This window comes from Myotis nattereri (genome assembly GCF_964212035.1).
Source record: "Myotis nattereri genome assembly, chromosome: 4".
In the NCBI taxonomy this organism is placed as follows: domain Eukaryota; kingdom Metazoa; phylum Chordata; class Mammalia; order Chiroptera; family Vespertilionidae; genus Myotis; species Myotis nattereri.
The window spans coordinates 93,120,258-93,145,112 of record NC_138079.1 but is presented as its reverse complement, the minus strand read 5'-3'; the positions used below and the strand labels follow the sequence as shown (position 1 = coordinate 93,145,112).

Genomic DNA, 24,855 nt, shown 5'->3' with positions numbered 1-24,855 from the left:
AGAGAAACATCGATCAGCTGCCTCCTGCACACCCCCCACTGGGGATGTGCCCGCAACCCAGGTACATGCCCTTGACCGGAATCGAACCTGGGACCCTTCAGTCCGCAGGCCGACGCTCTATCCACTGAGCCAAACCGGTTTCGGCTCCCGCTTTGCTTTCTAACCACTTCCCTAATCTATCACCAATGGATTTCACGTAACCCACTTACTCTCCTCCTTTGATGGTAATTTATAAAAATAGGTGAAAAACTGCCATTTTCTGGAGCATTATCTCAATACGTTGAGATTCTGTTTCCCAGCAGTTGTTGACAGTTTGGCTCAACTAAACTCATAAAGATTCTTTACAGGTTTGAATGTTTCTTATGCTAACACTACTTAAGAGTTAGGTTGAAAAGTCCAAACTCCTTACAATGGCTTGCAAGGCTCTCCACCAAACTCTTTTTTATTTTTAAATTTTATTGTTGAAAGTGTTACATAAGTCCCCCTTCCCCCGCCCACCCCCCCATCATCTCCATTAACCCCACCACCCCCAACCTCCGCCCCAGGCACTCACCTCCCCACTGTCTGCATACATGGATTATGCACATATGCACAGGTCTTTGGTTGATTACCTCCACCCACCCACCCAGCCCCACCTTCCCTCTGAGATTCAGCACTCTTGTTCCAAGCTTCCATGTCTCTGGATCCACTCCTTTCATCAGCTTATTTTGTTCATTAGATTCCACATGAGTGAGATCATGTGATACTTGTCTTTCTCTGACTGACTTATTTTCACTTAGTATGATACGCTCCAGGTCCTTCCATGCTGTCTCAAAGGGTAAGAGACTCTTCTTTTCTAGTGCTGCGTAGTATTCCATGATATAAATGTACCACAGCTTTTTATCCACTCATCTGCTGATGGGCACTTGGGCTGTTTCCAGGTCTTAGTCTATTTTGTCAGACATGAGTATTGCTATTCGTTTTGTTTTTTCCCCCACTTCCACCCAACTCTTGATCTCTACTACCCTTTTCTCACTCACCCTCTCCCTCCAGCCAATCCCTCTAGGCAGGGCCTTTTGCACTGTTCCTTTCCTGCAGATCTTCCCCGCTGTCTCCTTATCATCCTGGTCTCAGCTCCTTAGAGAGGCCCGCTGGGACTGCCCATCTCCCCGTCCCCACGCCTTGGCCCATTCCTCTTTTCCTTTCTCAGCTTCTAGCGCCGTCTGGCGTCGCCTCATCTCCGGCCTTCCCTGTTTACTGTCTGGCTTTCCGGCAGAGGTGTGAGCCCGAGAGGGCGGGGAGGCGTCCTAATCACCCCGCTGGACCCCAGGACGGACGGACCACCACGTGTCTCCACGGAGGTTCCAGTCCGCCTCCCGGCTCCCGGCCCCGCGCCGGCGTCGGTGTTTATGTTCCGGGTCGCGGGGGGCGGGACCACAGCGGCGACGCTCCACTTCCGGGGCGGGGCGGGAGGACGGACCGGCGGGGCGGGGCGGGGCGCGCGGTGGCCCGGCCTGTCTGGAGCTCCGCGGCGGCGGGAGCGGCAAGGCGCAGGCACCGGCCCGGAGAGCGGCACCATGAGCGGTGAGTGGCGGCTTGGCCGCTGTCACCCGCCCCGCCCGGCCCGGCTCCCGCCGCTTCAGCTGCACACTTCGCCCCTGGTCCCCGCGTCCCGCTCCCAGACCCGCGTCCCAGCGCTCCGTTTCCTGACCCCGTGTAACCAACCCCGTTCCTGCCCTGGTCACCTGCAGTTCTCGGGCGTCCCGCGCCCAGGCTCTCCTAGTCCCCTGCCTCCTTGACCATCACTTAAAAGCAGCCCTCCGACACCTGTACCCCCGTCCGCCAGCCCTTCCCAGCCCTCCGACCCTGTGCCCCGTTACCGGACCCCCAGTTCTCAGACCTCCTGTGTCTCAGCTCCAACTCACTCGTGGACTTCCTGAGTCCCAGTCCCAGCTCAGGCTCCCCCTGCGCCCCGGTCACCCGCGCACTCAGGCCCTCGGTCTCCAGCCTCTCCAGCCTCCACACAGGCTGAGCGTCCTCTCCAAACACGGAGTTTGCTGACCCCTGCACCCCGTGTCCCCGAAGCTCCAGGTCCGCAGAGGACGGAATTCTCCAGCCTCTTTGTTTCCCGGCCCCTCTTACTCCCCTGCCCCCGGTGCTTTGCTGTTCCAGTCCCCAGCTGTCCCCAGTTACTTTGTTTCCCACTTTGGTCCTTGGTACTACCTTTTTTTTTTTTTTTTTTTTTTAATACTCCAGCCCTTTCATTTTCTTAGATCATTTGAAATCTCCCTTGTCCTGTCCTGCAAGCCGTCCCTTGTGCAATGTTGAGCCCGTCTGGGGACCATTGCTTGCCCTGCCCAGTCCACCCCTCTCCCTCCCACAAGAGGAGGCGGCTGGTTTTGGGGGGGAGGTTGAGAGGGGGAGGCAGTTTCCTGGGAGAGAGTCCTCAGTGTTTCTGAAGTGTAGTCCTGAGACTTGGCCGGGGATTCTCAGTCGTTCCCTCTGTTACTGTTTTGGTGCTAAGTCATTCCTGGGTGTTGCATGTGGAGATGGGAGTGGCTCGGGGAAGTCTCTCAGCTCACCCTGCCTGGGATCTGGATTCACTTAGGAGGACTCGCCTACCCTCCTTCTGCCTGGTTTCTCTTCACTGAAAAGTCCAGCCCTAGCCCTAGCGCTAGCCCCTTCACCCAGGCACTTTCTGGACGTGGAGAGTGGGCAAGGCTAAGGCAATATATCTCTTTTCATTTTTAACTTTTAAATGATCTCTGTGGATTGTTTTCCAAGTTAGGTGCTTTTGTTTTTGTTAATTCAAGAGTACGATTTGTGAAATTGATGGTCCTGATGAGGGAACTGGGGATGGGGGGGGGGGTGGAGAGTTGGGGAGGATTTCCTGGGAGACAGTCCATTTTCTGTGTCCAGAGTGAATGAATTTTGGTTTAATTAAACTTTCTGGTCCTTGAACATTAGTAATACCACAACACAGATGTGATGAGCTGGTGTCCACCCAGCAGGTAATATAGTCTGGAGTAAGTGCAGGCCCTGGAGCTAGACAGCCTGGGCTCGAATCCTGGTCCTGCCACATAAAGCTGTGTGATTTAAATGGAGTTAAGTTGCTGGATCATTCTGGAAGTCCTAGCAAAATGGGGATACATAATGGTACCTGTCTTTACGCTTGTTGCAATGACCAAATAACATTACTCAGGTGACGTGATTGGTGCTGTGCCTCTCCATGGTATGTAGTCAGGAAATTAGAGCTGTTATTGTTGTTTCCATAAGGACATGGGGCTCAGGTGGGGTGGCTTTGTGGCCCAGTTCTGGGCCCAAAAAGCTCTTCCCTTTATTGTGACCAGGGAGGCTCTGTCTCAGGCTCACAGTTCTGCCTTCCTCAGAGGCGTAAGTGAAGTTGACAAGCCAGGGGAAATGAATCAATGTATCTTTTAAGGAGCAACTTAATATCAAAGATCAGTTTTAACATTTAATTTAAAAATAATTAGGTCTAAGGCCAAACAAAAGGAAACCAACGAATGTTTTTTTTTTTGTTTGTTTTTTTTTAAAGGAAAAAGCATTCAGAATGAAAGCCTTCTTTTGGAAAGATTGTAATTGAGGCAGAAAAAGTGGTTGCTGAGGATGGCAGGGGAAGTCCAAGGTATTTTCAGTCGTTTCTTTGTTTTTAAGTAAAACTATTTCCTCAAATTGTAAATAATACACATACAGGTTTCCATCAATCATTTCTTGAGACTACAGTTGAAATAGGGTTTTCCCACCTGTGGGATTGATAATTGGCACACAACAAAATAACATGACATGGATATATTTTCTTTCTTCTGTTCTTTTTATTAATAGAAACTTTTAAACATCAGGGAAGTGGGCAGAATAGTTTCATGAGCAATTATTAACTCATGACCACTTCACCTATTTACTTTCTACCTCTTTCCCCAGTTTGTTTTGAAGCAAATCCTATAAATGGTATCATTTCACCAGTAAATATTTTAATATGTATCTCTAAAATACAGGCACTCTGCCTTAGCTGGTTTGCCCAGTGGATAGAGCATTGGCCTGCAGATTGTCCCGCAAGGGCACATGCCTGGGTGTGGGCTCGATCCCCAGTAGGGGGCGTGCAGGAGGCAGCTGATCAGTGATTCTCTCTCATCATTGCTGTTTTTATCTCTCTCTCTCCCTCTCTTTCTCTGTCTGAAATCAATAAAAATATATTAAGAAAAATCCAAAAAAATACAGGTACTCCTTTAAAAACACAATTCCATTTCCATATCTATGAGAAATTAGTAATAATTCATTAATATCAGATACTCAATGTTCAAATTTCCATACTTGCTTTGTAATTTTATTTTATAGAATTGTATTAAATATTTTTTAAAACCCAGGATCTAAATAAGGTTTAAACAATATAAATTGGTTTGTCTTGTAAATCTTTTAGGTCTCTCTCTAATTTTTTTAAAAAAATATATTTTATTGATTTTTTAGAGAGGAAGGGAGAGGGATAGAGAGTTAGAAACATTGATGAGAGAGAAACATCGATCAGCTGCCTCCTGCACACCTACTACTGGGTATGTGCCCGCAACCAAGGTACATGCCCTTGACCGGAATCGAACCTGGGACCCCCCAGTCCGCAGGCCGACGCTCTATCCACTGAGCCAAACCATTTAGGGCTCTCTCTAATTTTTAAGTTTGTTATATTTTTAGTGTTCAGTATATTCACAGAGTTCTGCAAACATCATCATAATCAATTTTAGAACATTTTCATTCCTCATTCTCCCTCCCTTAAGCCCCAGGCAATCACTAATGTATTTTCTCTCTCTGAATTTCCTATTCTGTATATTTCATATAAATTAATCATACAACATGTGGCCTTTTGTGTCTGGCTGTTTGCATGAAGTATGTTTTCAAGGTTCGTAATGTAGCATAATATCTGTACTTCATTTCTTTTTGTGGCTGAATAATATTCCATTATATGAATATGACAATTTTTTTGTGTGTGCATTAAAAGGAGAGACTAGTCAGGTGAGTAGTTTGCAAACCAGAGAAGTGCAGCCATGGCCAGAAACTGAAAGTGCATTCCACTGAGACAAAGGGGAGGCCCACTTATATAAAATGCCCACAATGGTCACTAATTGGTCCATTTTTAAGCAAATGAGGAATCCAAATTTGCAGTTTAATTGGTCCAAATAGCACTGTCCTAATAGGTCGGAATTGCACATCCTGGTTGGTTGTTATGGATCTACTGATTGATTGGTCAGTAAAGGTGCAAATAAGGCTATAGCTGTGCAGCTCTAATTGGATGGGGCAGGTATCGGCCCATTGGCCAAAGTACCATCCCAGGAACTCCTTTATAAGTCCAGCTCTGCTGACAGACACAGTGCAGGAGGCTGGCCCCTCAGTCTGTGGCTTTTCCCTGAGATGCAAGACACATGTATGGCCTCTGTCAGGAACGGCTGCTAGACTCTGGTTCTGAATTTGGACCCAATTAATTGCTAGGAAGTCCTTTTTGGCAGGTATATTCCTTCTTGGGGTCAACAGTTATAATACAAATAGTGAATATTTATTGAGTGCTTAGTCTGTCAGGCACTAAGCTTCATCTGGATTACATTTTTAAATCCTTTCAAAAACATTATGAGGTAGTTATATTGTAATCCATCGTTTACAAATGATAAAACTGGAGCATAGAAAGGTGAATAACTTGCCAACATTTACACATCCAGCATTTAAAAAGGAGTTTCATGTAGGTGTCAGGGAAGCAGTAAGCGGAGATGTCCCATGCAAGTGTGGGTCACGTAAAACAGCAGCAGAGCTCTGTGGACTTTAGGTCTTAAATCCAGGTATGTACAGAGCTTTCAAGCCTGCTGGCGAGAGCGGCACAGTTTATTACATGGTTAGGAAGGTTTAGAGCAGCGGTTGTCAACCTGTGGGTCGCGACCCTTTTGGGGGTCAAACGACCCTTTCACAGGGGTCGCCTAAGACCATCGGAAAACACATATATGATTACATATTGTTTTTGTGATTAATCACTATGCTTTAATTATGTTCAATTTGTAACAGTGAAATTGGGGGTCACCACAACATGAGGAACTGTATTAAAGGGTCGTGGCATTAGGAAGGTTGAGAACCACTGGTTTAGAGCCATCTGAAAGAGAATAAAAGGATGGACTAGTAACCAGGAAGAGGTAAAGAAACCGAAGGGAAAGCAATAGCTTAAAAAACCTGTTAAGTTTCCTCTTAGGATGCGTCCGCACCACAGGTCAGTATTTGTTCCAAAACACCTTGAGTGGAGACCGGAAGAAAAGCATTTCCCAGTGTTCACCTGCTCCACAGGATGTGGCCAGCGAACTGGAAAACTTGCACATAGCAAGGATTAGACTAGCTCGACCACACTGTGAATCTCCTGATGGCAGATGAGGTTACAGTATCGATGAAGGCTTTCCACATTTACTGCACTGGGGAGGCCGCTCCCCGTAGGGCTTCTCTGGTGCTCCATGCGGAAGGAGTGAGGAGCACCGACTGTAACTCTTCAGCACTGGCTGCAAGGATGAGGCTTCTCTCCCCTGTGGGTCCTCTGGTCCTGGATGAGGCTGGCACTCTGACTGAAGGCCTTCCCACGCTCCTCACAGTGGTCCGATTCCTCGGTGATTAAAAAGGCCAGCACTCTGCCAGAAGGTTTTCCCACACTCATTACCTTCACAGGGTCTTTCTCCGGTGTGAATTCTTTGATGTTGAATGAGACCTGAGCTCTGAGTGAAGCTCTTCCCACATTCATCACATTCGTGTTGTCTTTCTCCTATGGGGTTTCCCCAGGGCCCTTCTGTCAGAGCCTTTTGCTCATCAGCCTCTTCATGCTGGGCATCCTGGTGTGACACCTCCCAGCTCTCTCCATAAAACATTCTCCTATGTCACGCCACTATCTCAGGACTGTTTCCTTCGCACCACTCTCCTTCCTCAGTCCTGGTCAGTCTGTCTGCCTCTCCAACAGAGCTGGACTCCTGAGCCTGGCTCCCATGTGAGCTGGGGCTTCTCAGGCAGGAACTGAAGGCTCAAGTGATGCCTGCTCCCCTGGAGCCACTGTCTCTCTTCTTTTTATTAAATATATTTTTATTGATTTCACAGAGGAAGGGAGAGGGAGAGAGAGAGACTGAAATATCAGTGATGAGAGAGAATCATGATTGGCTGCCTCCTTCACGCCCCCTATTGGGGATCAAGCCCACAACCCGGGCATGTGCCCTGATGCCGAATCGATCTGGAGAATCGAACCGTGACCTTGTTCATAGGTCGACACTCAACCATTGAGCCACCACGCCGGGTGTCAGTGTCTGTGTCTGCAGGCTGCCATTTCATGCTGCAGTTCATTGAGCTCTTTCTCCAGGTCCTCCAGCAAAACCATCGCCTGCTCCCCACTCAGAGGGTGCTGCTCTGGCACCCAGGCCTTGGATAGGCCACATGTTGCTTATTCCTTCATGAGTTGATGGGCATTTTGAAGAATGCTGCAGTGAACACTCGCGTACAAGGTTTTGTGTGGTATATGTTTTCGTTTTCCTTGGGTGTACACCTCAGAGTGGAACTACTGGGTCCATTTGAGGAACTGTCAGACTTTTCCAAGGCGGCTGCACCGTTCTCCTTTCCCACCAGCACTGCGTGAAGGTTCTGGTTTCTGCACAGTCTGCCATTCTCGTGGCTGTGAAGTGGTGTCTCTTTGTGGTTTTGATTTGCATTTCCCTAATGACTAATGGCGTTGAACATTGCTTCATGTGCTTTTTGGCCACTTGTATATCTTCTTTGGAGAAATGTCTGGTGAGAGTCTTTGCCCATTTTTAATAGGTTGTTTTCCTTTCTGTTGAGCTCTAAGAATTCTGTATAATCTGGATATAGGTCTTTTATCAGATATGTTGTTTATAAACATTTCCCCCCCTTTTATGGGTTGTTTATTTCCTTTCCTGATGGTATCTTTTGAAGCACAGTCTTTTTTTTTTAAACTACAGATTCCCCTTTCATATCTCTCTCTTTGACCCCTTGCAATTTTTGTTGAAGGAAGCATTTTATCCTGTAAGGTTTCTTTGCAGGATTTTGCTGATTACACCTTTTGGTGTGGTTTGATGTGTTTCTCAGTCTCTTGTATATCCTATAAAGTGGCAATTAGAATCTGCTGTATTTTGAGTTAGGAATGTTTGAGTGGAGTTTGAAGTCAGATAGGTTCAAGGCCAAATACATTAAGTGCAAATAACCAGGAAGTGGAATGGCTCTAGGAAATGCATACACAAAATAAATGGGTATCATGAGGCCAGAAACAAATAAGATGACCATTAATTGGGGATGTGGATAAATGTATGTGGTATGATCACAAGATGGAAAACCTCAGAGATGTTAAAAGGAAAAAAATGGACTTATACACATCATTAACATTAACGTTTTCTAAAGAAAAGGAGAGTGCAGAATTACACCTAAAATATATACATCAATACATGCACAGAAAACTGTTTTTGGATTTATATGTGTATGTAGAAGTAAGAAAATTGTTAGGGTGATAGTGGCCATTATTTATTTGTTTTTCTGTAAAAAATAGTAGGGAAGAATACTTGATTACCAGCCTCTGCTAGCTAAGGAATTTGATTTTCAGATAATACTTTCGCTGTTATTGGGAAAGTAAACTTGTAGGGTCAGAAAGGCATGGTTCTCAAGCATTGTTTTTTGTAAGGCTTTATCTTTGAAGCCCTTGATGTTCTTTTCAAACAGTAATTATTCTGTAAAGAATTCTTAAGTTAGAAACATACTGAAACCCCCAGTTCAAGGATGAGGAAAGCCAGACCCAGAGAAGTCAGATAATTTGTGGAACAGACAAGCTCTAAGGGCTTCTTGATACACCAGAGTTTGGGTTTAGTGGGTAATTTGCTGCTGATCTTGCTGGATGTTTATGCACATTTTGGCGGCAGCTTCTTATTTTCTGGAATGTCAAAGGTCATGGTTTCCTCTTTGGCATTGACTGGGTCATCTCCAGCAGTGGCTTGGATTTGGAATAAAGAATAAGCTGAGCCCTGGCTGGGTTTGCTCAGTGGTTACAGTGTGAACTGAAGGATTGAGGGTTTGATTCCCAGTCAAGGGCATGTACCTATCTCGGTTGCAGGCTCATTCCCGGCCTGGGTCAAGGGCAAATGTGGGAGGCAACCAATCAATCTCTCTCTCTCTCTCTCTCTCTCTCTCTCTCTCTCTCTCTCTCTCCTCCCCACCCCCATCCCCGTTCCTCCTTCCCTTCCTTCCACTCTCTCTAAAAATTAATGGAGAAATATCCTTGGGTGAGGATTAAAAAAAAAAAAAAAGAATAAGCTGAAAATTGAGTGAATGGAGAAAGGAATATTAGTGGTTTTCATTCAAAGCAGGAAAAGTGCTAGTATCACACTTCCTTTATCCTTGTTGAAGGCACTGGGCTGGTTTGGCAGTTAGTAAGAAGTAAGGGCTCCACCACCAGCAGATATTTGACCATCTCCTTTGAGAGCAAGTGGCAATAGACATTTGACATTGACATTGACCCTATTGACATGGACTGTCCTGCTTCCTGTTGCATGACTGTGCCTGGGTAACCAATAGAAGTCAAGTTCTCAGAGCTCTTAAAATATGGAACTAAAGTCTAAGATTTTACGGGCTTCCATGAATTCTGGCAATGTGGACATAATTCCAGATAAAGCACCTTCCCTCCTGCCTGCCAACATCTTGTCTGTACATATGCTCTGCATTCTCCACAGGTGAGTGCGCCCCTGAGGGGTATGCGCAATTTATTGTTTTGTATAAATCACAGATATGCAAGCAGTGTACAAACAGTGGTAAAATATATCTGTGGCACTAAAATTTCATGGAGGGGGTGATAAGAAAAAAAGTCCCTAAGGGAGAAAGTAATAATAATTAAAAAAAGGTTGCAAAACACCTATATAGGTTGAAGTAATTTACCTTTATCATATAACTTTGCTTTTGTTTTTACCCTTAACATTTCTGGATGAAACTTCAACATGTTGCTATGTGGTCTTCATATTGTTCACTTTTATGAACTTCATAATCTATCATTAATCCATCATCTTGCATGTAGCATAATTTAAAAAAATATATTTTTATTGATTTCAGAGAGGAAAGGAGAGGGAGAGAGAGAAACATCAATGATGAGAGAGAATCATTGATCTGCTGCCTCCTGGAGATCAAGCCCACAACCCAGGCCTCTGCAACCCTGGTTGCGTGGTTACAGCATCCGCACTGAAGGGATGTGGGTTCAATATTCCCGGTCAAGGGCATGTACTTGGGTTGAAGGTTTAATCCCCAGTCGGTAGGGCTTTATGCAGAGGCAACCAATTGATGTGTGTCTTTCTCCCTCCTCCTCCCTCCTTCTCCTTCCCCTCCCTCCTTTCCCTCCCTCTCTCCCTCCCTCTTTCCTTGCCTCGCTTCCTCTCTCCTTTCTTTCCACTCTCTCTAAAAAACAATGGGAAAAAAATCCTTGGGTGAGGATAAACAACAAAAATAAAGCTACCCATAAGAGTGAGGCTCTAGTGGCAGCAGAGCCAGGCCAGAAACCCAGATTTTCAGGGTTCAACATTCAGGAGACATTTATTTGATGACAGTTTAGTGCATCTTCTGTCACTTAGCAAAGGGCTGTACTGTTGATGTCTGTTGAAACGAATTGAATGAACTGCCAAAAAATGTTTTGTTGGAGTAATGGTTGTGTTGGCCAGGACTCTCCAGTGGCATGTGGCAGAAGCTTATTTCAGCACAATGGGGATTTAAGGTGTCTTACAATGACCCTGGCTGGGTGGCTGACTTGGTTGAAGTGCCATCCCATATACCAAAAGGTGGCAGCTTCAATCCCAGGTTGGAGTGTGTACAGGTGGCAAACGATCAGTGTTTTTTTTTTTGCCCTTCCTCTCTCTCTAAAAAAAGTAAAAGCATATCATTGGGTGAGAATGAATGAATGAATGAGTGAATAAATAAATAAATAAATAAATAAATAAATAAAGTGTCTTATAACGGACACTGAACCAGATGGACTCAGGTGCTTAGAGAATCATCAGGACAACCTTTCTGTCCAGTTCACAGCTCTACCTTTTTCTTTGTTGGCTTCAGATTCAGGCAGCCTCTCCTCTGTGGAGGCAAGATGACTACCAGCAGCTCTTGGGTCACATCCTACAATGTAACAACACCCAAGCAAAGAGTGGACGTCTTTCCCAATGGCTCCGGCACAAGTCCTGGGCTGACTCACAGCAGTCTGGCTGGCCATGTGGTCATCCTGGACCCTACCACTGTGGCTCTGGTTAGCTAGGTCTAGATCTCATGCCCAGTCCAGGGCCCAATGGTGCATCTGACTTGTTTTCTGGATAGGTATGGGTGGGGAACGTCTGGGAAGTCATTTGGTCTGGCCCTGCCAAGGCATTAAGAGTGAATTAATTAAATGTTTGATCAAATTTAGCAGGCTAATTTTTAAGTTGATAATTTTGTATGGCCCACAAATGATGTCATAAATATCTAAATGGGCCTGGCCAGCGTGGCTCAGTGGTTGAGTGTTGGCCTATGTACCAGGAGGTCACGGTTCGATTCCTGATCAGGGCACATGCCTGGGTTTCCGTTATGATCCCCAGTGTGGGGTATGCAGGAGGCAGCTGATCAATGATTTTCTCTTATCATTGATGTTTCTATCTCTCCCTCTCTCTTCCTCTCTGAAATGAAAAAAAAGAAAATGTCCAAATGGCCCTTGGAAGAAAAAAGGTTCTCCACCCTTGGGATAGAGGATAAATTGAAGGGGAAGGGCTGTAGTAATTTTGAATGGGGTAATCAGGGTAGACCTCACAGGGAAGGTGGTATTTGCACAAACCTGAGGGAGGGGAGAGTGATTCCTGTTTTTTTGTTTTTTTTTTTTGTGCTCCTGGGCAGCTGTAGGGGGCGTGAGGACCCATTCCTTGGGCCTGATTTCTGCTTGCCCATCCAGGAGCCTCCAGAGCCTGGCGTAGTACTTCCTCTGACCATTCGGCAGCTCCCTGCTGGGCCTGTGTTCCTATCTTCCTGCCGGGAACCTTGCCCATTCCCATCTGATTTTTCCTTGCCTGCATCTGCATATCTTGGAATTTGCTCTTCCCCATCTTAAAAAAAAGGCAAAGACCCAAAATGACATTAAAGACTATTGTGAAAACAGAACATACATATACATATGCCTTCCTTGCGCATTAAATATTTACATTTTTCGGTATTCTACTTTTTAAATTTTTTAAAAAAGTATTTTTATTGATCTCAGAGAGAAAGAGAGAGGGAGAGAGAGCTTGAAACATCAATGATGAGAGGGAATCATTGATCAATAACCTCCTGCACATCCCCCACTGGGGCTTGAGCCCACTACCCGGGCATGTGCCCTGACTGGGAATCAAACCATGACCTCCTGGTTCATAGGTTGATGCTCAACCACTGAACCACACTGGCAAACACTGTATTTGTTCAAAGTATATGCATTTTATGTAATTGCATTGAGTCTACATTGAATCAGTGTCAGTGAGTAAAGTAGGTTTATAGCTGTTTGTCTGGAAAAATATATAATACTAGAGGCCTGGTGTACAGATCGGTACACTGGTGGGGTCCCTCAGCCTGGCCTGGGCCTTCTCGCAATCTGGGACCCCACCCTGACCAGGGAAGGACTGCAGGAGGGCTCCAGGGCATGTCTAGCCGGTCTTGCCCAGTCCCAATCGGCCGGATCCCAGCAGCAAGCTAACTACCGGTCGGAGTGTCTGCCCCTTGGTGGTCAGTGCGCATCATAGCGACTGGTTGAACAGTTGGATGCTTATCCGTACATCAGGAATCTACACTAATAAAAGAGAAAAATGGTAATTGGCGTACGGCGATACCTTTTTCATTGGCTAATCAGGGCTATATGCAAATTAACTGCCAACTAAGATTGGCAGTTAACTGCCAACAAGATGGCGGCTAATTTGCATATGTAGGCACAATGCAGGGAGGCGAAAGGGAAAGCAGGAAGAAGCCCCCTGCCAGTGACAGTGATCGGAAACCCAGGGGGGAGCTAAGAGCTGGGGGGCAGGGCAAAGGCGGCCGCCTTTGCCCTGCCCCCCAGCCATGATTGGAGAATCAGGCGCCTTTGCCGCCCTGGCCAGTGATAGCAGGAAGTAGGGGTGGAGGCAGCGATGGGAGCTGGGCACGGTCGAAGCTGGCAGTCCCAGGACCTAGGGGTCCCTTGCCTGGGCCTAAAGCGAAGCCCACGATCGCGGCGCCCCCCGCTGCCACTGCAGGTCCCCGCTGCCTGGGCCGGACTCCTAGGCCAGAGGCGTTAGGCCTGGGCAGGAGCGGAGCCTGCAACCGCGGGGAGCTGGGGGTCCCCCACCCAGGCCTGACACCTCTGCCGGAGGCCTCAGGCCTGGTCAAGGGGCCGATCCGGTGATTGGTGATCGGAGGGTGATGAGGGTCAACTCCTCTGGCTGAGGCATCAGGCCTGGGTGGGCGGCGGAGCCGGGGATTGGGGGGATATGATGGTCCCCTTGCCCAGGCCTGAAGCCTGGGTCAGAGGCGTCAGGCTTGGGCGGGGGGTGGAGCAAGCGATCAGAGGGATATGGGGGTCCCCTGCCCAGGCATGATTCCTGGGCCAGAGGCCTCAGGCCTGGGCGGGGGCCAGAGCCAGTGATTGGGGGGAGATGGGGGGCCCCTGTCCAAGCCTGACACCTCTGGCGGAGGAGTCAGGCCTGGGCAAGGGGCCGATCAGGCGATCGGAGGGTGATGGGGGTCAACGCCTGAGGGCTCCCAGTATGTGAGAGGGGGCAGGCTGGGCTGAGGGACACTCTCCCCCTCCCCCCCCCCACACCCAGTGCACGAATTTCATGCACCGGGCCCCTAGTCTATATATATAAAAGCCCAGCAACCGGAACGGCAGAATGACCAGAATGACCAGTGCTATGACATGCACTGTGGCAGCCAACCAGCCTGATCTGGGCCCCTATCGGCCTCCCCCTGCCCTCCCCGGCCGGCCCAGCCTCCAGTCAGCTGCCAGTACCCCAATCAGGGGCGGGGCTGGCCAGCCAACCACCGCAGCCCCTCCCCCCTGCTGGCCTATCCCAATGCGGGGCAGGCCGGCCAGACCCCACCTGTGCATGAATTCGTGCACTGGGACTCTAGTCTATATATATATATGTAAAGCCAAGTGACCAGAACACTGGAATGACCAGAATGACCAGAACGACCTGTCACTATGACACACACTGCTGTGGCCAACTGGCCCAATCAGACACCCAACCTCCCACGGTCCCTCCCCCTGGCCGGCCCCACCCCGATCAGCCCCACCCATCCAGATTAGGGGCAGGGCCAGTCCTCCAACTGCCTGTGGCCCCTCCCTACCACTGGCCCAGCCCCATTCGGCCCCCATTGGGGTGGGCTGGCCAGACCCCATCGGTGCATGAATTCGTGCACCGGGCCTCTAGTAAATAAAACAAGAATAAACTATACTTGGTATACTTAAAATTGTAAACTTACTTTGCTCACCCCGTATTTATCTATGTTTCTTCTCTTCACAATGATAGAAATAATCACATAACATTCCATAAAATTGAGGTACTCCAATTATTTAACCTTTCTCCCATTGTAGGAAAAGAAAGAAATTCCATTTATGATGTTCTAGGATGAAATTGGCAAATGTTTTCTGCAAAGGGCCAGATAGTAAATATTTTCTGCTTTGCAGGCCATCTGGTCTGTGTCCCAACCACTTACCCCTTTGTTGTAGGATAAAAGCAGCAAATGGAAAGACATGGCTGTATTCCCATAAAACTTTATTTGGACAACAGGCAGCAGCTGGATTTGGTTTGAGCTATAGTTTGCTGACCCCTGCTCTAGGACACTACTGGAAAAATCTGCGCAACTGTGACGCTGTGTTTAGGCGGCCATCGTGGTGTAGAGGAAAAAGCACTACTCTGGCAGTCCTGGGTCTCACTCCCTGTAGAACGTGGGCAGTTCTCTGACTTGATTCCCTGGTCAGAAAATGGAAATGAAAGTGAGAGATGCACATATAGCGCCTTACTCAGTACCTGGAAGATAGAAGGACCGGTGAAATGGTTACTTGTTCCTTTTCTCATCTCCCCCATGCCTCCTCTGTAGCTTAGCTTCCTATGCATCAAGAGTATCGTGTAGCGTTTGGTACGCTCTGTCACACTGTTTTTCAAGAACTTACTACCCCAGGATATTGTCACTGGTGGTGCGTACCTTTTCCTCCATAGCTTTACCAGCACTGCGGGATTTCCTTTTACATGTTTCTCGGCCAAGTTAATAGTTATGTAATGGTAACATGTGGAGGTTAATTTTAAGTAAGAATATAATTTGTATTTCTCCGGGCCTGGGGGAAGGTACACATTCTCTTCCAAGTGTTTGCACGCTGCCATTTTAGTGTTTTTCCTACAACAGAGATTGGCACACTAGGTCGGCTATGTATTTTGTAAATAAAGCTTTGTTGGAACACAGTCCCATCCATTCTTTTACTCTTGTCTATGGCTTCTTTCACACTCTGATGGCAGAATTGAGTAGCTATGACAGAGACGTAATGGCTTGGGAACCTAAAATATTCACTGTTTGATCTTTACAGAAAATGTTTGTTGCTTCTGCTCTAGAGTAAACTATTTGCTCATTTATAAATTTGCTGTTGACTCTGTCTCAGACATCACACATCCACTTGGATGGCCTGAGTCTGTCTCCTGCCTATTGTGTGGTCATGGACAGTCTGTCCTTTCATCCCAGCCCAGCTGGGCCACCTTCCTCCACAATACTGGGAACCAGCGCCCTGACTTCGGGGAGTGTGATCGTTCATGTTATCTGTTCACATGCTAGTGCTTGAGCAGACAAAACTGCTGCTTCATTCTGCACGTTACACATGCGAGGCTGCTGCTGTGGCCTGGCCCGTCCTGGTCCCTCTGTTTAAAGCTCCTTGGGGAACCATGAAACACCCCTTGGAGTCTTGACTCCATAATTGTTGATTTCCTTCTGTTTGCAGGGCTGCGTTAAGGCTTCGGGAACCTTGGACCATTTGTCTAGGCGGCCCCAGTATGAATCCAATTGGAGAATGGTGTTATAATTAAGGTTGCCATTCTGGGGCCAGATCTCTTGATTGTCTGATTTATATTGTGGCTGTCCTGTATTGCAATAGAAAATGAGCAGTTGGGTCTAATTTTGTCTCATAAATTGAGGGCCTTAACATTCTTTAAAAGGCAGGTGAGTCTTTGGGAGGGGTTGAGATTGAGTTGATTGTAGGAGGGAGAGTCGCCTAGTGATAGGGAGAAACCAAGGATGGTGTCCTGGCCTGGTTGCTGCCTCCCTCCGTGTGTGTGTGTGTGCGTGCGGAGACCTAGTCTAGAGGGTGTCCCCGCCAGAAAAGCTCAGTTTCGGGACCCAGAGTCCCCCGGAGGTTGGGGTAAATACAAGCATCCTTACTATTAATTCCCCGGTAAACTGCTGGTCGGACCCAGCGCTGGGATTCCCGGCGAAACCCTAATGTGGCAGGACCAGCCTGCGAGTGAGCTCTCTCCCCGTGAAACTTCAGAATTGACAATGCCGAGACTCACAGTTCCCAAAGCAAAGTCCTACAGGGTGTTTTGGACCAGGGTTTGTGGAGTGTGTGGTTTTCATCGTGTGCCTCAGTTGCTCCGACATTTGCTTGAAACCGGCGGGCTGCCTAACGCAAACGTGCCTGTTCCGAGTCTGGTGTATCCGATCAGGGAGTCATTTAGTGGCAGAACCCTAGTGGGTTTTAAGTGGTTGACCTGTGCCCAGAAGTGGTGGCCCCGGGGGAGCTGAGAGTCTCGTTCCCTAGTGCCCTTTTCCAAAAAATGAAGTGACTCACCTGTTGGTAGGAATAGGAGGTCTGGCCGCTGCTTGGGAGTCCGGAAGGCTTGGTTGGTGCTGGACCCCAAGAGTCTCTAGGGGTTGGGGAGGTGGTGGGGAGAGAAGGAGTGAAAGCTTCTCTTATGGATATCCCCACACGGGCCACCAACGTGGAAGGTTAAAGCAGGTGGTGTGCCGGCACGCTAAATAGCCATCAAGATGAAAGAGAATTGAATTTATATAAGGAAAGGGGATGGAAGATGGGAATATCTAGAAGAAAGGGCTGTGCAGAGAAAAGGGTGTTAGCGGGGGACAAGCTGCCACTGCCCATTGCTCCCTTGCTTGCAAGTCTCGTGGGGTCCCCTAGAGGTTAGGGCAGTGGTCGGCAAACCGCAGCTTGTGAGCCACACGCAGCTCTTTGGCCCCATTGAGTGTGGCTCTTCCACAAAATACCACGTGTGGGCGCGCATGTACAGTGTGATTGAGACTTCGTGTCCCATGCACAGAAGTCAGTTTGCAGAAAGGAGATAGACGAAACAAGTATACAAGACGAGTGTGGATGGGAGAGTTGGAAGGGGTCGACCTCAGCGAATGTACCTTAATCAGATTGAGGACGTTTTTAGCAAAAGCCAGCTTAGGAGTACCCTATTTAAGTTAATAACAATGTACCTACCTATATAGTTTAAGTTTAAAAAATTTGGCTCTCAAAAGAAATTTCAATCATTGTACTGTTGATATTTGGCTCTGTTGACTAATGAGTTTGCCGACCTCTGGGTTAGGGGATACGTGCCTGTGGGGGAATGTGGCACGGACATGCTCCTTGGAGCGAGAGCGCCACTGGATTCTCTGTGCTGAGGGTATTTATCTCTCTCTTGAAGGTGGGAATCGTAGGGGAGGTCTCAGGGGAAGGTCTTAGTAGAATATCCATCAGCTTTCCAGGTGCCCTCTTTCAGGGTCGTGGTCTCCACTGATTGGTCAGGGCCAGGGCAGGGGGTCACTAGTCTTTGCAGGTGGCCCTGAGGCAGCCACAGAGGCACTTGTCTGCTTTTGCTGCTTTTCTGGGCCTGGAGCTAAAACACAGCTGAGGCCTAGATGTGACCTTTAGGGAGGAAAAGGTCTGGGAGTCCAAACTGCATGGCCAGGCATATTCGGGGGAGGAAGGGTTACCCTGGGGGCAAGGTTCTTGTTTTCCCGGTTTTGCCCCTTGCTAGGCACTTGGGGCTTTCTGCCCTGGTGAGTTTCTGTACCTGGCCCATTGTCCTTGCCCTGGGGATCTAACAGGCTTATTTTCATCCCTGAAAAGGCTCGCCACCCAGGATTGGCTTAAGGAGCAGGTTTAAGAGTCCCCATAATCCTCTCTGCTGTAGGGATTAGGCCAGATGTGGTGTGGCTGGAGGGCCGAGGAAGCACAGTTCAGAGAGCAGATTATTGTGCCCATGGGGGATTCTTGGCAGGAGGGTTTCTCAGAGAAGCCATCAGGAGGAGGTTGGTCTGTCTTTGTTGGAGCTTCGCCGAGGAAGCCATTTTTCTGTCTGAAGTTGAACTGCCCAAGGTTACCTGGTTTTGTGGGGGTTGGAAGGCATGGGCTTTGGGGTAAATGTTGGGTCTGTCACCTCTGAGCTGTTCGTTGGGCAAGTGATCAATGTCTCCAAGCCTCGGTTCCTTTATCCATTATGTTGGGGCTGCCAGTGCCCAGCTTACAGGTGACTGTAAAGGTTTAATGTGTATCTCAGAATGGAAAATTGGTAGCAGATCTGGCCTCTAGGTGTATATGTTTGGTTAATGGAGAGTTGGCTGAAACACTTCCCTAAAAAGAGTATAATTAGGTGCTGTGGACGAAAGGGGCCACATGCTAACCTGACAAGCTCAGGGAAGGCCTGCATGGCGATCTTGCAAACTCAAGAGACCTAAAGTAACCACAAAGAATGGTCTGAAATTAAATTTTAGCTAAAAGCAGTTATGGTGGATAGTTACGTCCTAGGCCGATATCTTCACTGACAAGGTCAACCTTTACTGAGCCTATCTGTCTTTTTGCATCTATGATAACATATCCTTGAAATGTCTGGGTAACTTGTAACTTCCCTTTTTCTGGACCCCTTTCGGGGGTCCAGAACAGATACCACAGGACAGATACCACAAATTCCTTCATTGTTATGTTAATTGTTCCAGCACCCAACTAAGTATGTATCTATCGTTTTATTTTTATCCAATCCCAGGGGTTTCCCTGCTTTGCTTTCTCCCGCTTCTCTAGTCTATCACCAATGGATTTCATGTAACTCACCTATATCCCTTTCCTTTGATTGCAATGTATAAATATAGATGTATCCCGCCATTCTCCGAAGCATTATCTCAATTTGTTGAGGTTCTGCTTCCCTGTGTATGTCGACAGTTTGGCTCAAATAAACTCACAAAAATTCTTTACAGGTTTCATTGTTTTTTTATGTTAACAGTGCCAACTAATTGGCATGAAAATCTGAATTTCTGGCTTTAAAAAAAACCCTGGGAGATGGAGCAATGCCGTACTGGTGTTGCTGAGAAGTGCTGTCAGCTAGAGCTGAGTAGCAGCTGCCATCTCTAAAGGGGCATCTGTCTTGGCCCCCCAGTCTCTGCCTCCCCCTCCTTCCCTGCCACATCATTCATTTGCATTCTCCACCTGACCCATAGGATTGGAGGGGCTCAGTTTTGGTCTTGTACATGCATGCCTCTGGAATATACCAGACAGCCCTGTCTGCTCCTCCATTCACTTCTGTGTTCTTTCTATCTCTTTAAATTTGAAACAGGGTGGAAAACAATAGCGCTAAACTCTCCATTGGGTCAAGAGCGTCAGGCATCCTAGATGCCTGCAAATGTGACTGAGTATAAATTCTGCCAGTGGTAAAAGGTGATGTGATGTACCTGACCCCTGCAAAGCTCTGAGGTGGGGTGTTGGTTATAGGGTGAGGGAAGATGGCAACATGACTAAGATGTGGCCTGGTTTACTGCCTGCTGGGGACACCGGATATGTAATTGTCTACCGCAGGGTGGCTGTTTAGTCTGGAAAGGTAGACACTACTGTTTCAGTTTTACCCCCATTACCCCATAGTGCTGCTGGGCAGTGGTCTGCAGGCTGGGAGTGGGGTAAATCCAGCCCACGGCCTGTTTTTGTAAACAGCCATGCTGATTCATTCCTGTATTATCTATGCTGCTTTTGAGATACAAGAGAAGAACTGAGTGGCTGTCCCAGTGACTGACTGTATGAACAGCAAAGGCTAAAGGTGTTTACTTCCTAGCCCTTTACAGCAGAAGTTTGCAGACTACTGTTCTGTGGTACATTAGAGGTGCAAGTTTATTCAGTGAAAACTAGAAACAATCTGAGATAGTGCACAACACGTTTATGCAGGGCTTTATTGTGAGCTGCAACATTGCAGGGCACATTGAAAGAATCACGGAGTATCACTGAGTGTATCATGTGTTTGCTCTGTAATATCAATGAGTCTCTACTGAGTATTCACCTGCACTTCTAGATGTTACGGCCATGGTGTAGAATCAGCGCAGGTGAAGGAGATGGGAGCACAAGGGCATGGGCCAAACTTGTAACAGTAATGGTGGCAGGGGTGGCTCTCAGAGGGAAGAGCTGTCCTGGACAGGGCAACAGAGAAAGGGATTGAAGTTGCAAGGGCATGTGGGAACAAGGCACGGCTAATATTAAATTTAGGGGAGACATTACAGTATCCTTGTATGCTGCAGGAATTTTGTAAATGAGCAAAAAAAAAAAGTTGACGGTGTGGGAAAGAGAGGGACAGTTGCTGGAGTATGTCTTTGAGCAGATGAGAGGAGATGGGATTCAGAGCACAGGGGAGGTTTAAGTTATTTAGCCTTTCTGAGCCTCAGTCACATCGTCTGTGAAATGGGATAATCAGACCTACTTTAGGACAGAATTTCCTAATTGCCACTCTTGACATTTAGGCTAGATGATTCTCTGTTGTGGGTGTAAGATGTTTAGCAGCATCCTTGGACTCTACCCACCAGACGCCAGTAGCATCCTCCAGTTGTGCCAAAAATGTCTCCAGATATTGTCGACTGTCCTTAGGGGGGAAGGGGAGGGTGACATTACCCTGAGAATTGCTTATCTATACCCTTTCTTCAGTAGAGCCCCTTAAAGTAAACCTCCTTGAACTATCTGTATTTGAGTGTGCCTGTTTCCTATTAGGAGCCTGACTAAGGCTGGAGTTAAGGACCTCCTAGTGTCAGACAGACTGTCCCCTCAGTATCATCAGAAATCTGAAAGAGGAGTGAGTGTGGGTGGCCTTTCTACTCGGTTGTTCAGGGTTGGGGCTGGGTACTATCTAGAGTTGTCTGTTACACCCACCCTTTGGAGAATCCTACTGTAGGTGTTGCTTTGTGTTGAGGGGTGGGGGTGGGGAGAGGGGGGAGGGAAGAAGTGTGCTCTGGGCCAATATCTACCTGCTGCAGATATTTTTTTTTATTTTAAAATATTTTTATTGATTTCAGAAAGGAAAGAAGAGGGAGAGTTAGAAACATCAGTGATGAGAGAGAATAATTTATTGGCTACCTCCTGCACACCCCCTGCTGGGGATTGAGCCCGCAACCTTGGCATGTGCCCTTGACTGGACTCGAACCCAGGGCCCTTCAGTCCATAGGCTGATGCTCTATCCACCGAGCCAAACCCACTAGGGCTAGATATTTTTTTATTGAGTTGAAATTCACATAGCATAAAACTACTTATGGGTTTAATACAATTAAAGCAATTAACAATTGTTAAATTACAATTTTAACAATTATAAAAATAACCATTTAGAAGTGAACGGTTCAGTGGCATTTAGCACATTCACGATGTCATACAACCACCACCTCTGTAGTTCCAAAACATTGTCATCACCCCAAAAGGAAACCCCGTACCCATTAAGCAGTTGCGTTCTGTCTGTATGGATTTACTTATTCTGGTCCTTCCCAGCATTTAAAGCACAGTTCCCCCCTTTGCAGTAAACTTCCCCTGGCCCCCAACTGGATGGCAGTGTGGCTTGTGGAAAGAGCACTGGGCTGGGAGTCAGGCAGACTAGGGTTCAGCCTCCCATGTAGTGCTTCTTTGCTGCGTGACCTTGGGCAGAATTCCTGGCATGCAGTGGGTACCCCAAGAATGTTGCCTTCTTTTTCTTTTCTCCCTTATACCCCTTAGTGCATTGTAAGGATTAGCCTTAGACCACAGAAATGCCTGGCATGACTTCGCTTCTGCCATTGCATGGAGAGGCAGGCAAATCCCACAGTTTAAATGTAGGTGTGGCCTCGATCAAGCCACCTAACTCTTCTGTGGATGGAAACAATGTTTACCTGGACCTCCAGGGTCGCTGCAAGGATTAGAGAAGGACTATTCATAGAGTGCCTGGTGCATCTTGCCTGTTTTCCCCTCCCTGGATGCCGTGGACCCTTTTCACCTTTTTATCCCCAGGGCAGTGACCACAGAGGCCTACATTGAATTGGTTTGCCTTTGCTTTGGGGAGAAGGTAGCCAGTTGAAAGTTACTGTTAGAGCCGAAGGTCTTACGCCAATAACAACAATGTCACAGCTAACGTGTGTAAAGTGCTTGGTCTGTACTTGGCACTATGGTGGGTGTAAACATTCATTCATTTGGCAGACCTAGGAGGCGTAGAGAGTTTAAGTAACTGGCCCACGGTCACATAGCTGGTGGCATAGGATTGAACCTGGGCTGGCCCATTCTTAACCCCTGGAGGCTTGTGGTAAAAATTAGTGTAGAGGCCTAGGGATTGTAGACATTCCAGACCACGGGGATGCACCTGGACCAGGTGAGTCATTTTCATGCACACATGTGATTTCTGATTTTGAGCCCTAGGGGGTCACTGCATTTCCCGACAGGTTTGTGGGCCTCTGGCAGTATTTCCTGGGGTGACTTTACATATTTTATTTTCATGCTGATGGGGAATCTCATATTAAAAAGAAGCCTGCTCTGGCTGTTGATGAAGGCTGCCCTTGGAGAAGGAAGGAAGCAGGAAAGTGGGCTTTCAAAGGGGAGTCATTCCCGGACTGGCAGTGAGGCTGTAGCTGCAGGTTTGTTACGGGGGTTGAGAGTGAGTGAGATTCAGAGGTGGCCGAGCCAGGAGCCAGTGGACTTGAAATGGAATCCCTCCGCGAGCACTTCCGGTGGGACTGGCCTTGGATGAAGATCTTTCCTCTCTGAGCCTCAGTGCTCTGGTGAACGGAGCCACCTTTCCTTCTTTGTTAAGGACCAAAGGATGAAATGTCAATTGCTTAATGGCTTAGTCCACACTTGAGGCTCAGCAGGTGGGTATGGGTTTGAGACTGGAGGATTCTTCCTGGCCCTGGCAGGGGTGCTGTGTTCTCCTCTTTGCCTCTTGAAGAAGATAAAGAGAGTGGTGGCTTTGATTCTCTGCCTGCATGTCTCCACAGTGGCTCCGCGTTGGCAGGCTGTGGAGCGAGGAGGGCATGAGCTCATGCAGAAACCAGTGCACAGGGAAGGGAAGTGGCTGTCCCTGTCACATGCAGCCTGGCCGGGATGAGGACTCATGATACCTTGTGACTTCCCACTAGTGCTCCTTCCACTATCGCCCATGAGCCTCTTGGGCACGTCCTGCAGTTGAGTGCTCCCAAGGCCGCCTGTGCTCCCTCTACCCTATGACACCCCTTCTCTTAATCCTCATTCAGGGCTAGGATGGCCACAGGTGCCTGTCTGAGGTCAGGGTTGTCTTACTCAAGTGCACTTTTCTCCTGTAGAGACAAGGCAGCCAGGGAGGGGGGTGGTGGGCTGAGACCTACACAACATCAGGTTGTTTCTCTATAGAGAACAGGCTTTTCGTGTCACAAGAGAGGCATTGCAAGGTAAGGCAGGGGAGGCTGTTGATGTCTCATCCAAAAAAAGCAGTGGTGGCAAGATACCTTAGAAAACATCTAGGATCATTGTGCCTGTCTGTGAGGGTAGGTGCTAAATTCTTGCTATTCAGATGCTGTCCAGGAACCAGCATCACCATCACCTGGGAGCTGTGAGAAATGCTGAGCCCCAGGCCCCCCCAGACCTGTTGAATCTGAGCCTGCCTTTTCACAATACCCAGGGGGTTCGGTGTGCACACGGCAGCTTGAGGATTGCTGCACTAAAAATGGATCCTAGTGAGGTGATGGGGATTTTTATTTTCTTTGTGTATTTACGAACAGAAAAACAGCAAAGGCATTTGGGGGTGGGGGGGGGCCTTGTCAGGTTTCCAGCTGGCATTGTCCAAGGACAAGTGGGGTTGTTGGGTGCAGTACTTGGGAAAAGGAAGAAAGCAAGCCTGACTTCCCTATTCTGGTGTTAGAGAAGAATAGAAACTAAACCTGCTGAACAAAGAGCAGGACTTACTGATGGACACAGGTGTCAGGGAGATGTTCCAGGGCCTTGGGCGGGTGGGGTCTCCGTCATGAGTGACATTTCAGGATGGCCTCTTGTCTGGTGGGAACGATGTGTAGGCTGTCCTTTCCCAAAACCTCTTCCAGCAAAATAACAGTGGCAGCATTTGGGAATCAGCTGTACTACTGTGTCCGCAGAGTCCCTATGACTGGTTTTATCTCCGGGCCTGTGTGGTGGGAGTTTTAACTCAGGCATTTGAGGGGCATGGTCTTGAGTCAAGGTCACAGTTCTACCAGTTAGTATTCAAATTTGAACAAAAACTGAACCCGTTACCATGGCCCACGAGACCCTTTGTGATTGGCCCCTGCCCGCCTGTATGCTTTTTACTTCCCCTTTTTTGCTTTTTGCTCATGTTACAGAAGACTTCCTTCTGGGCCTGGAAAGCCAGAAGCCAGAAGCCAAGTGTGTTCCTGCCTTCTGGGCTCTACCTGGGCTGTTTGCTCTGCCTGGAACCCTGGTGCCCATACCTTTCCACAGCTGCTCCTCTTCTTGCTCAATGTCACTTGGGCGGAGAGGCCTCCCATGACTGCCGGGCTGACATGGCCCTCCTGCTTCCTCCCTGTCTCATCATCACATTTGGTTTTTCTTCCTGGTAGGACGCTCTAACATCATCTCATTTATGTCTTTACTTAGGTCCT

General features: G+C 47.8%; 1 protein-coding gene across 1 annotated transcript in view; it reads left to right on the top strand.

Annotated features, from left to right (window-relative positions):
* The first annotated feature begins 1,464 nt into the window (after positions 1-1,464).
* The window catches only part of SNX29 (sorting nexin 29), a 447,929-nt gene continuing 424,538 nt past the window's right edge, over positions 1,465-24,855 (top strand). The window contains exon 1 of the mRNA XM_081089509.1: positions 1,465-1,563. Coding sequence (XP_080945635.1) covers positions 1,557-1,563 — 7 coding nt within the window. The 5' untranslated portion in view covers positions 1,465-1,556. The remainder of the gene's footprint in view (positions 1,564-24,855) is intronic.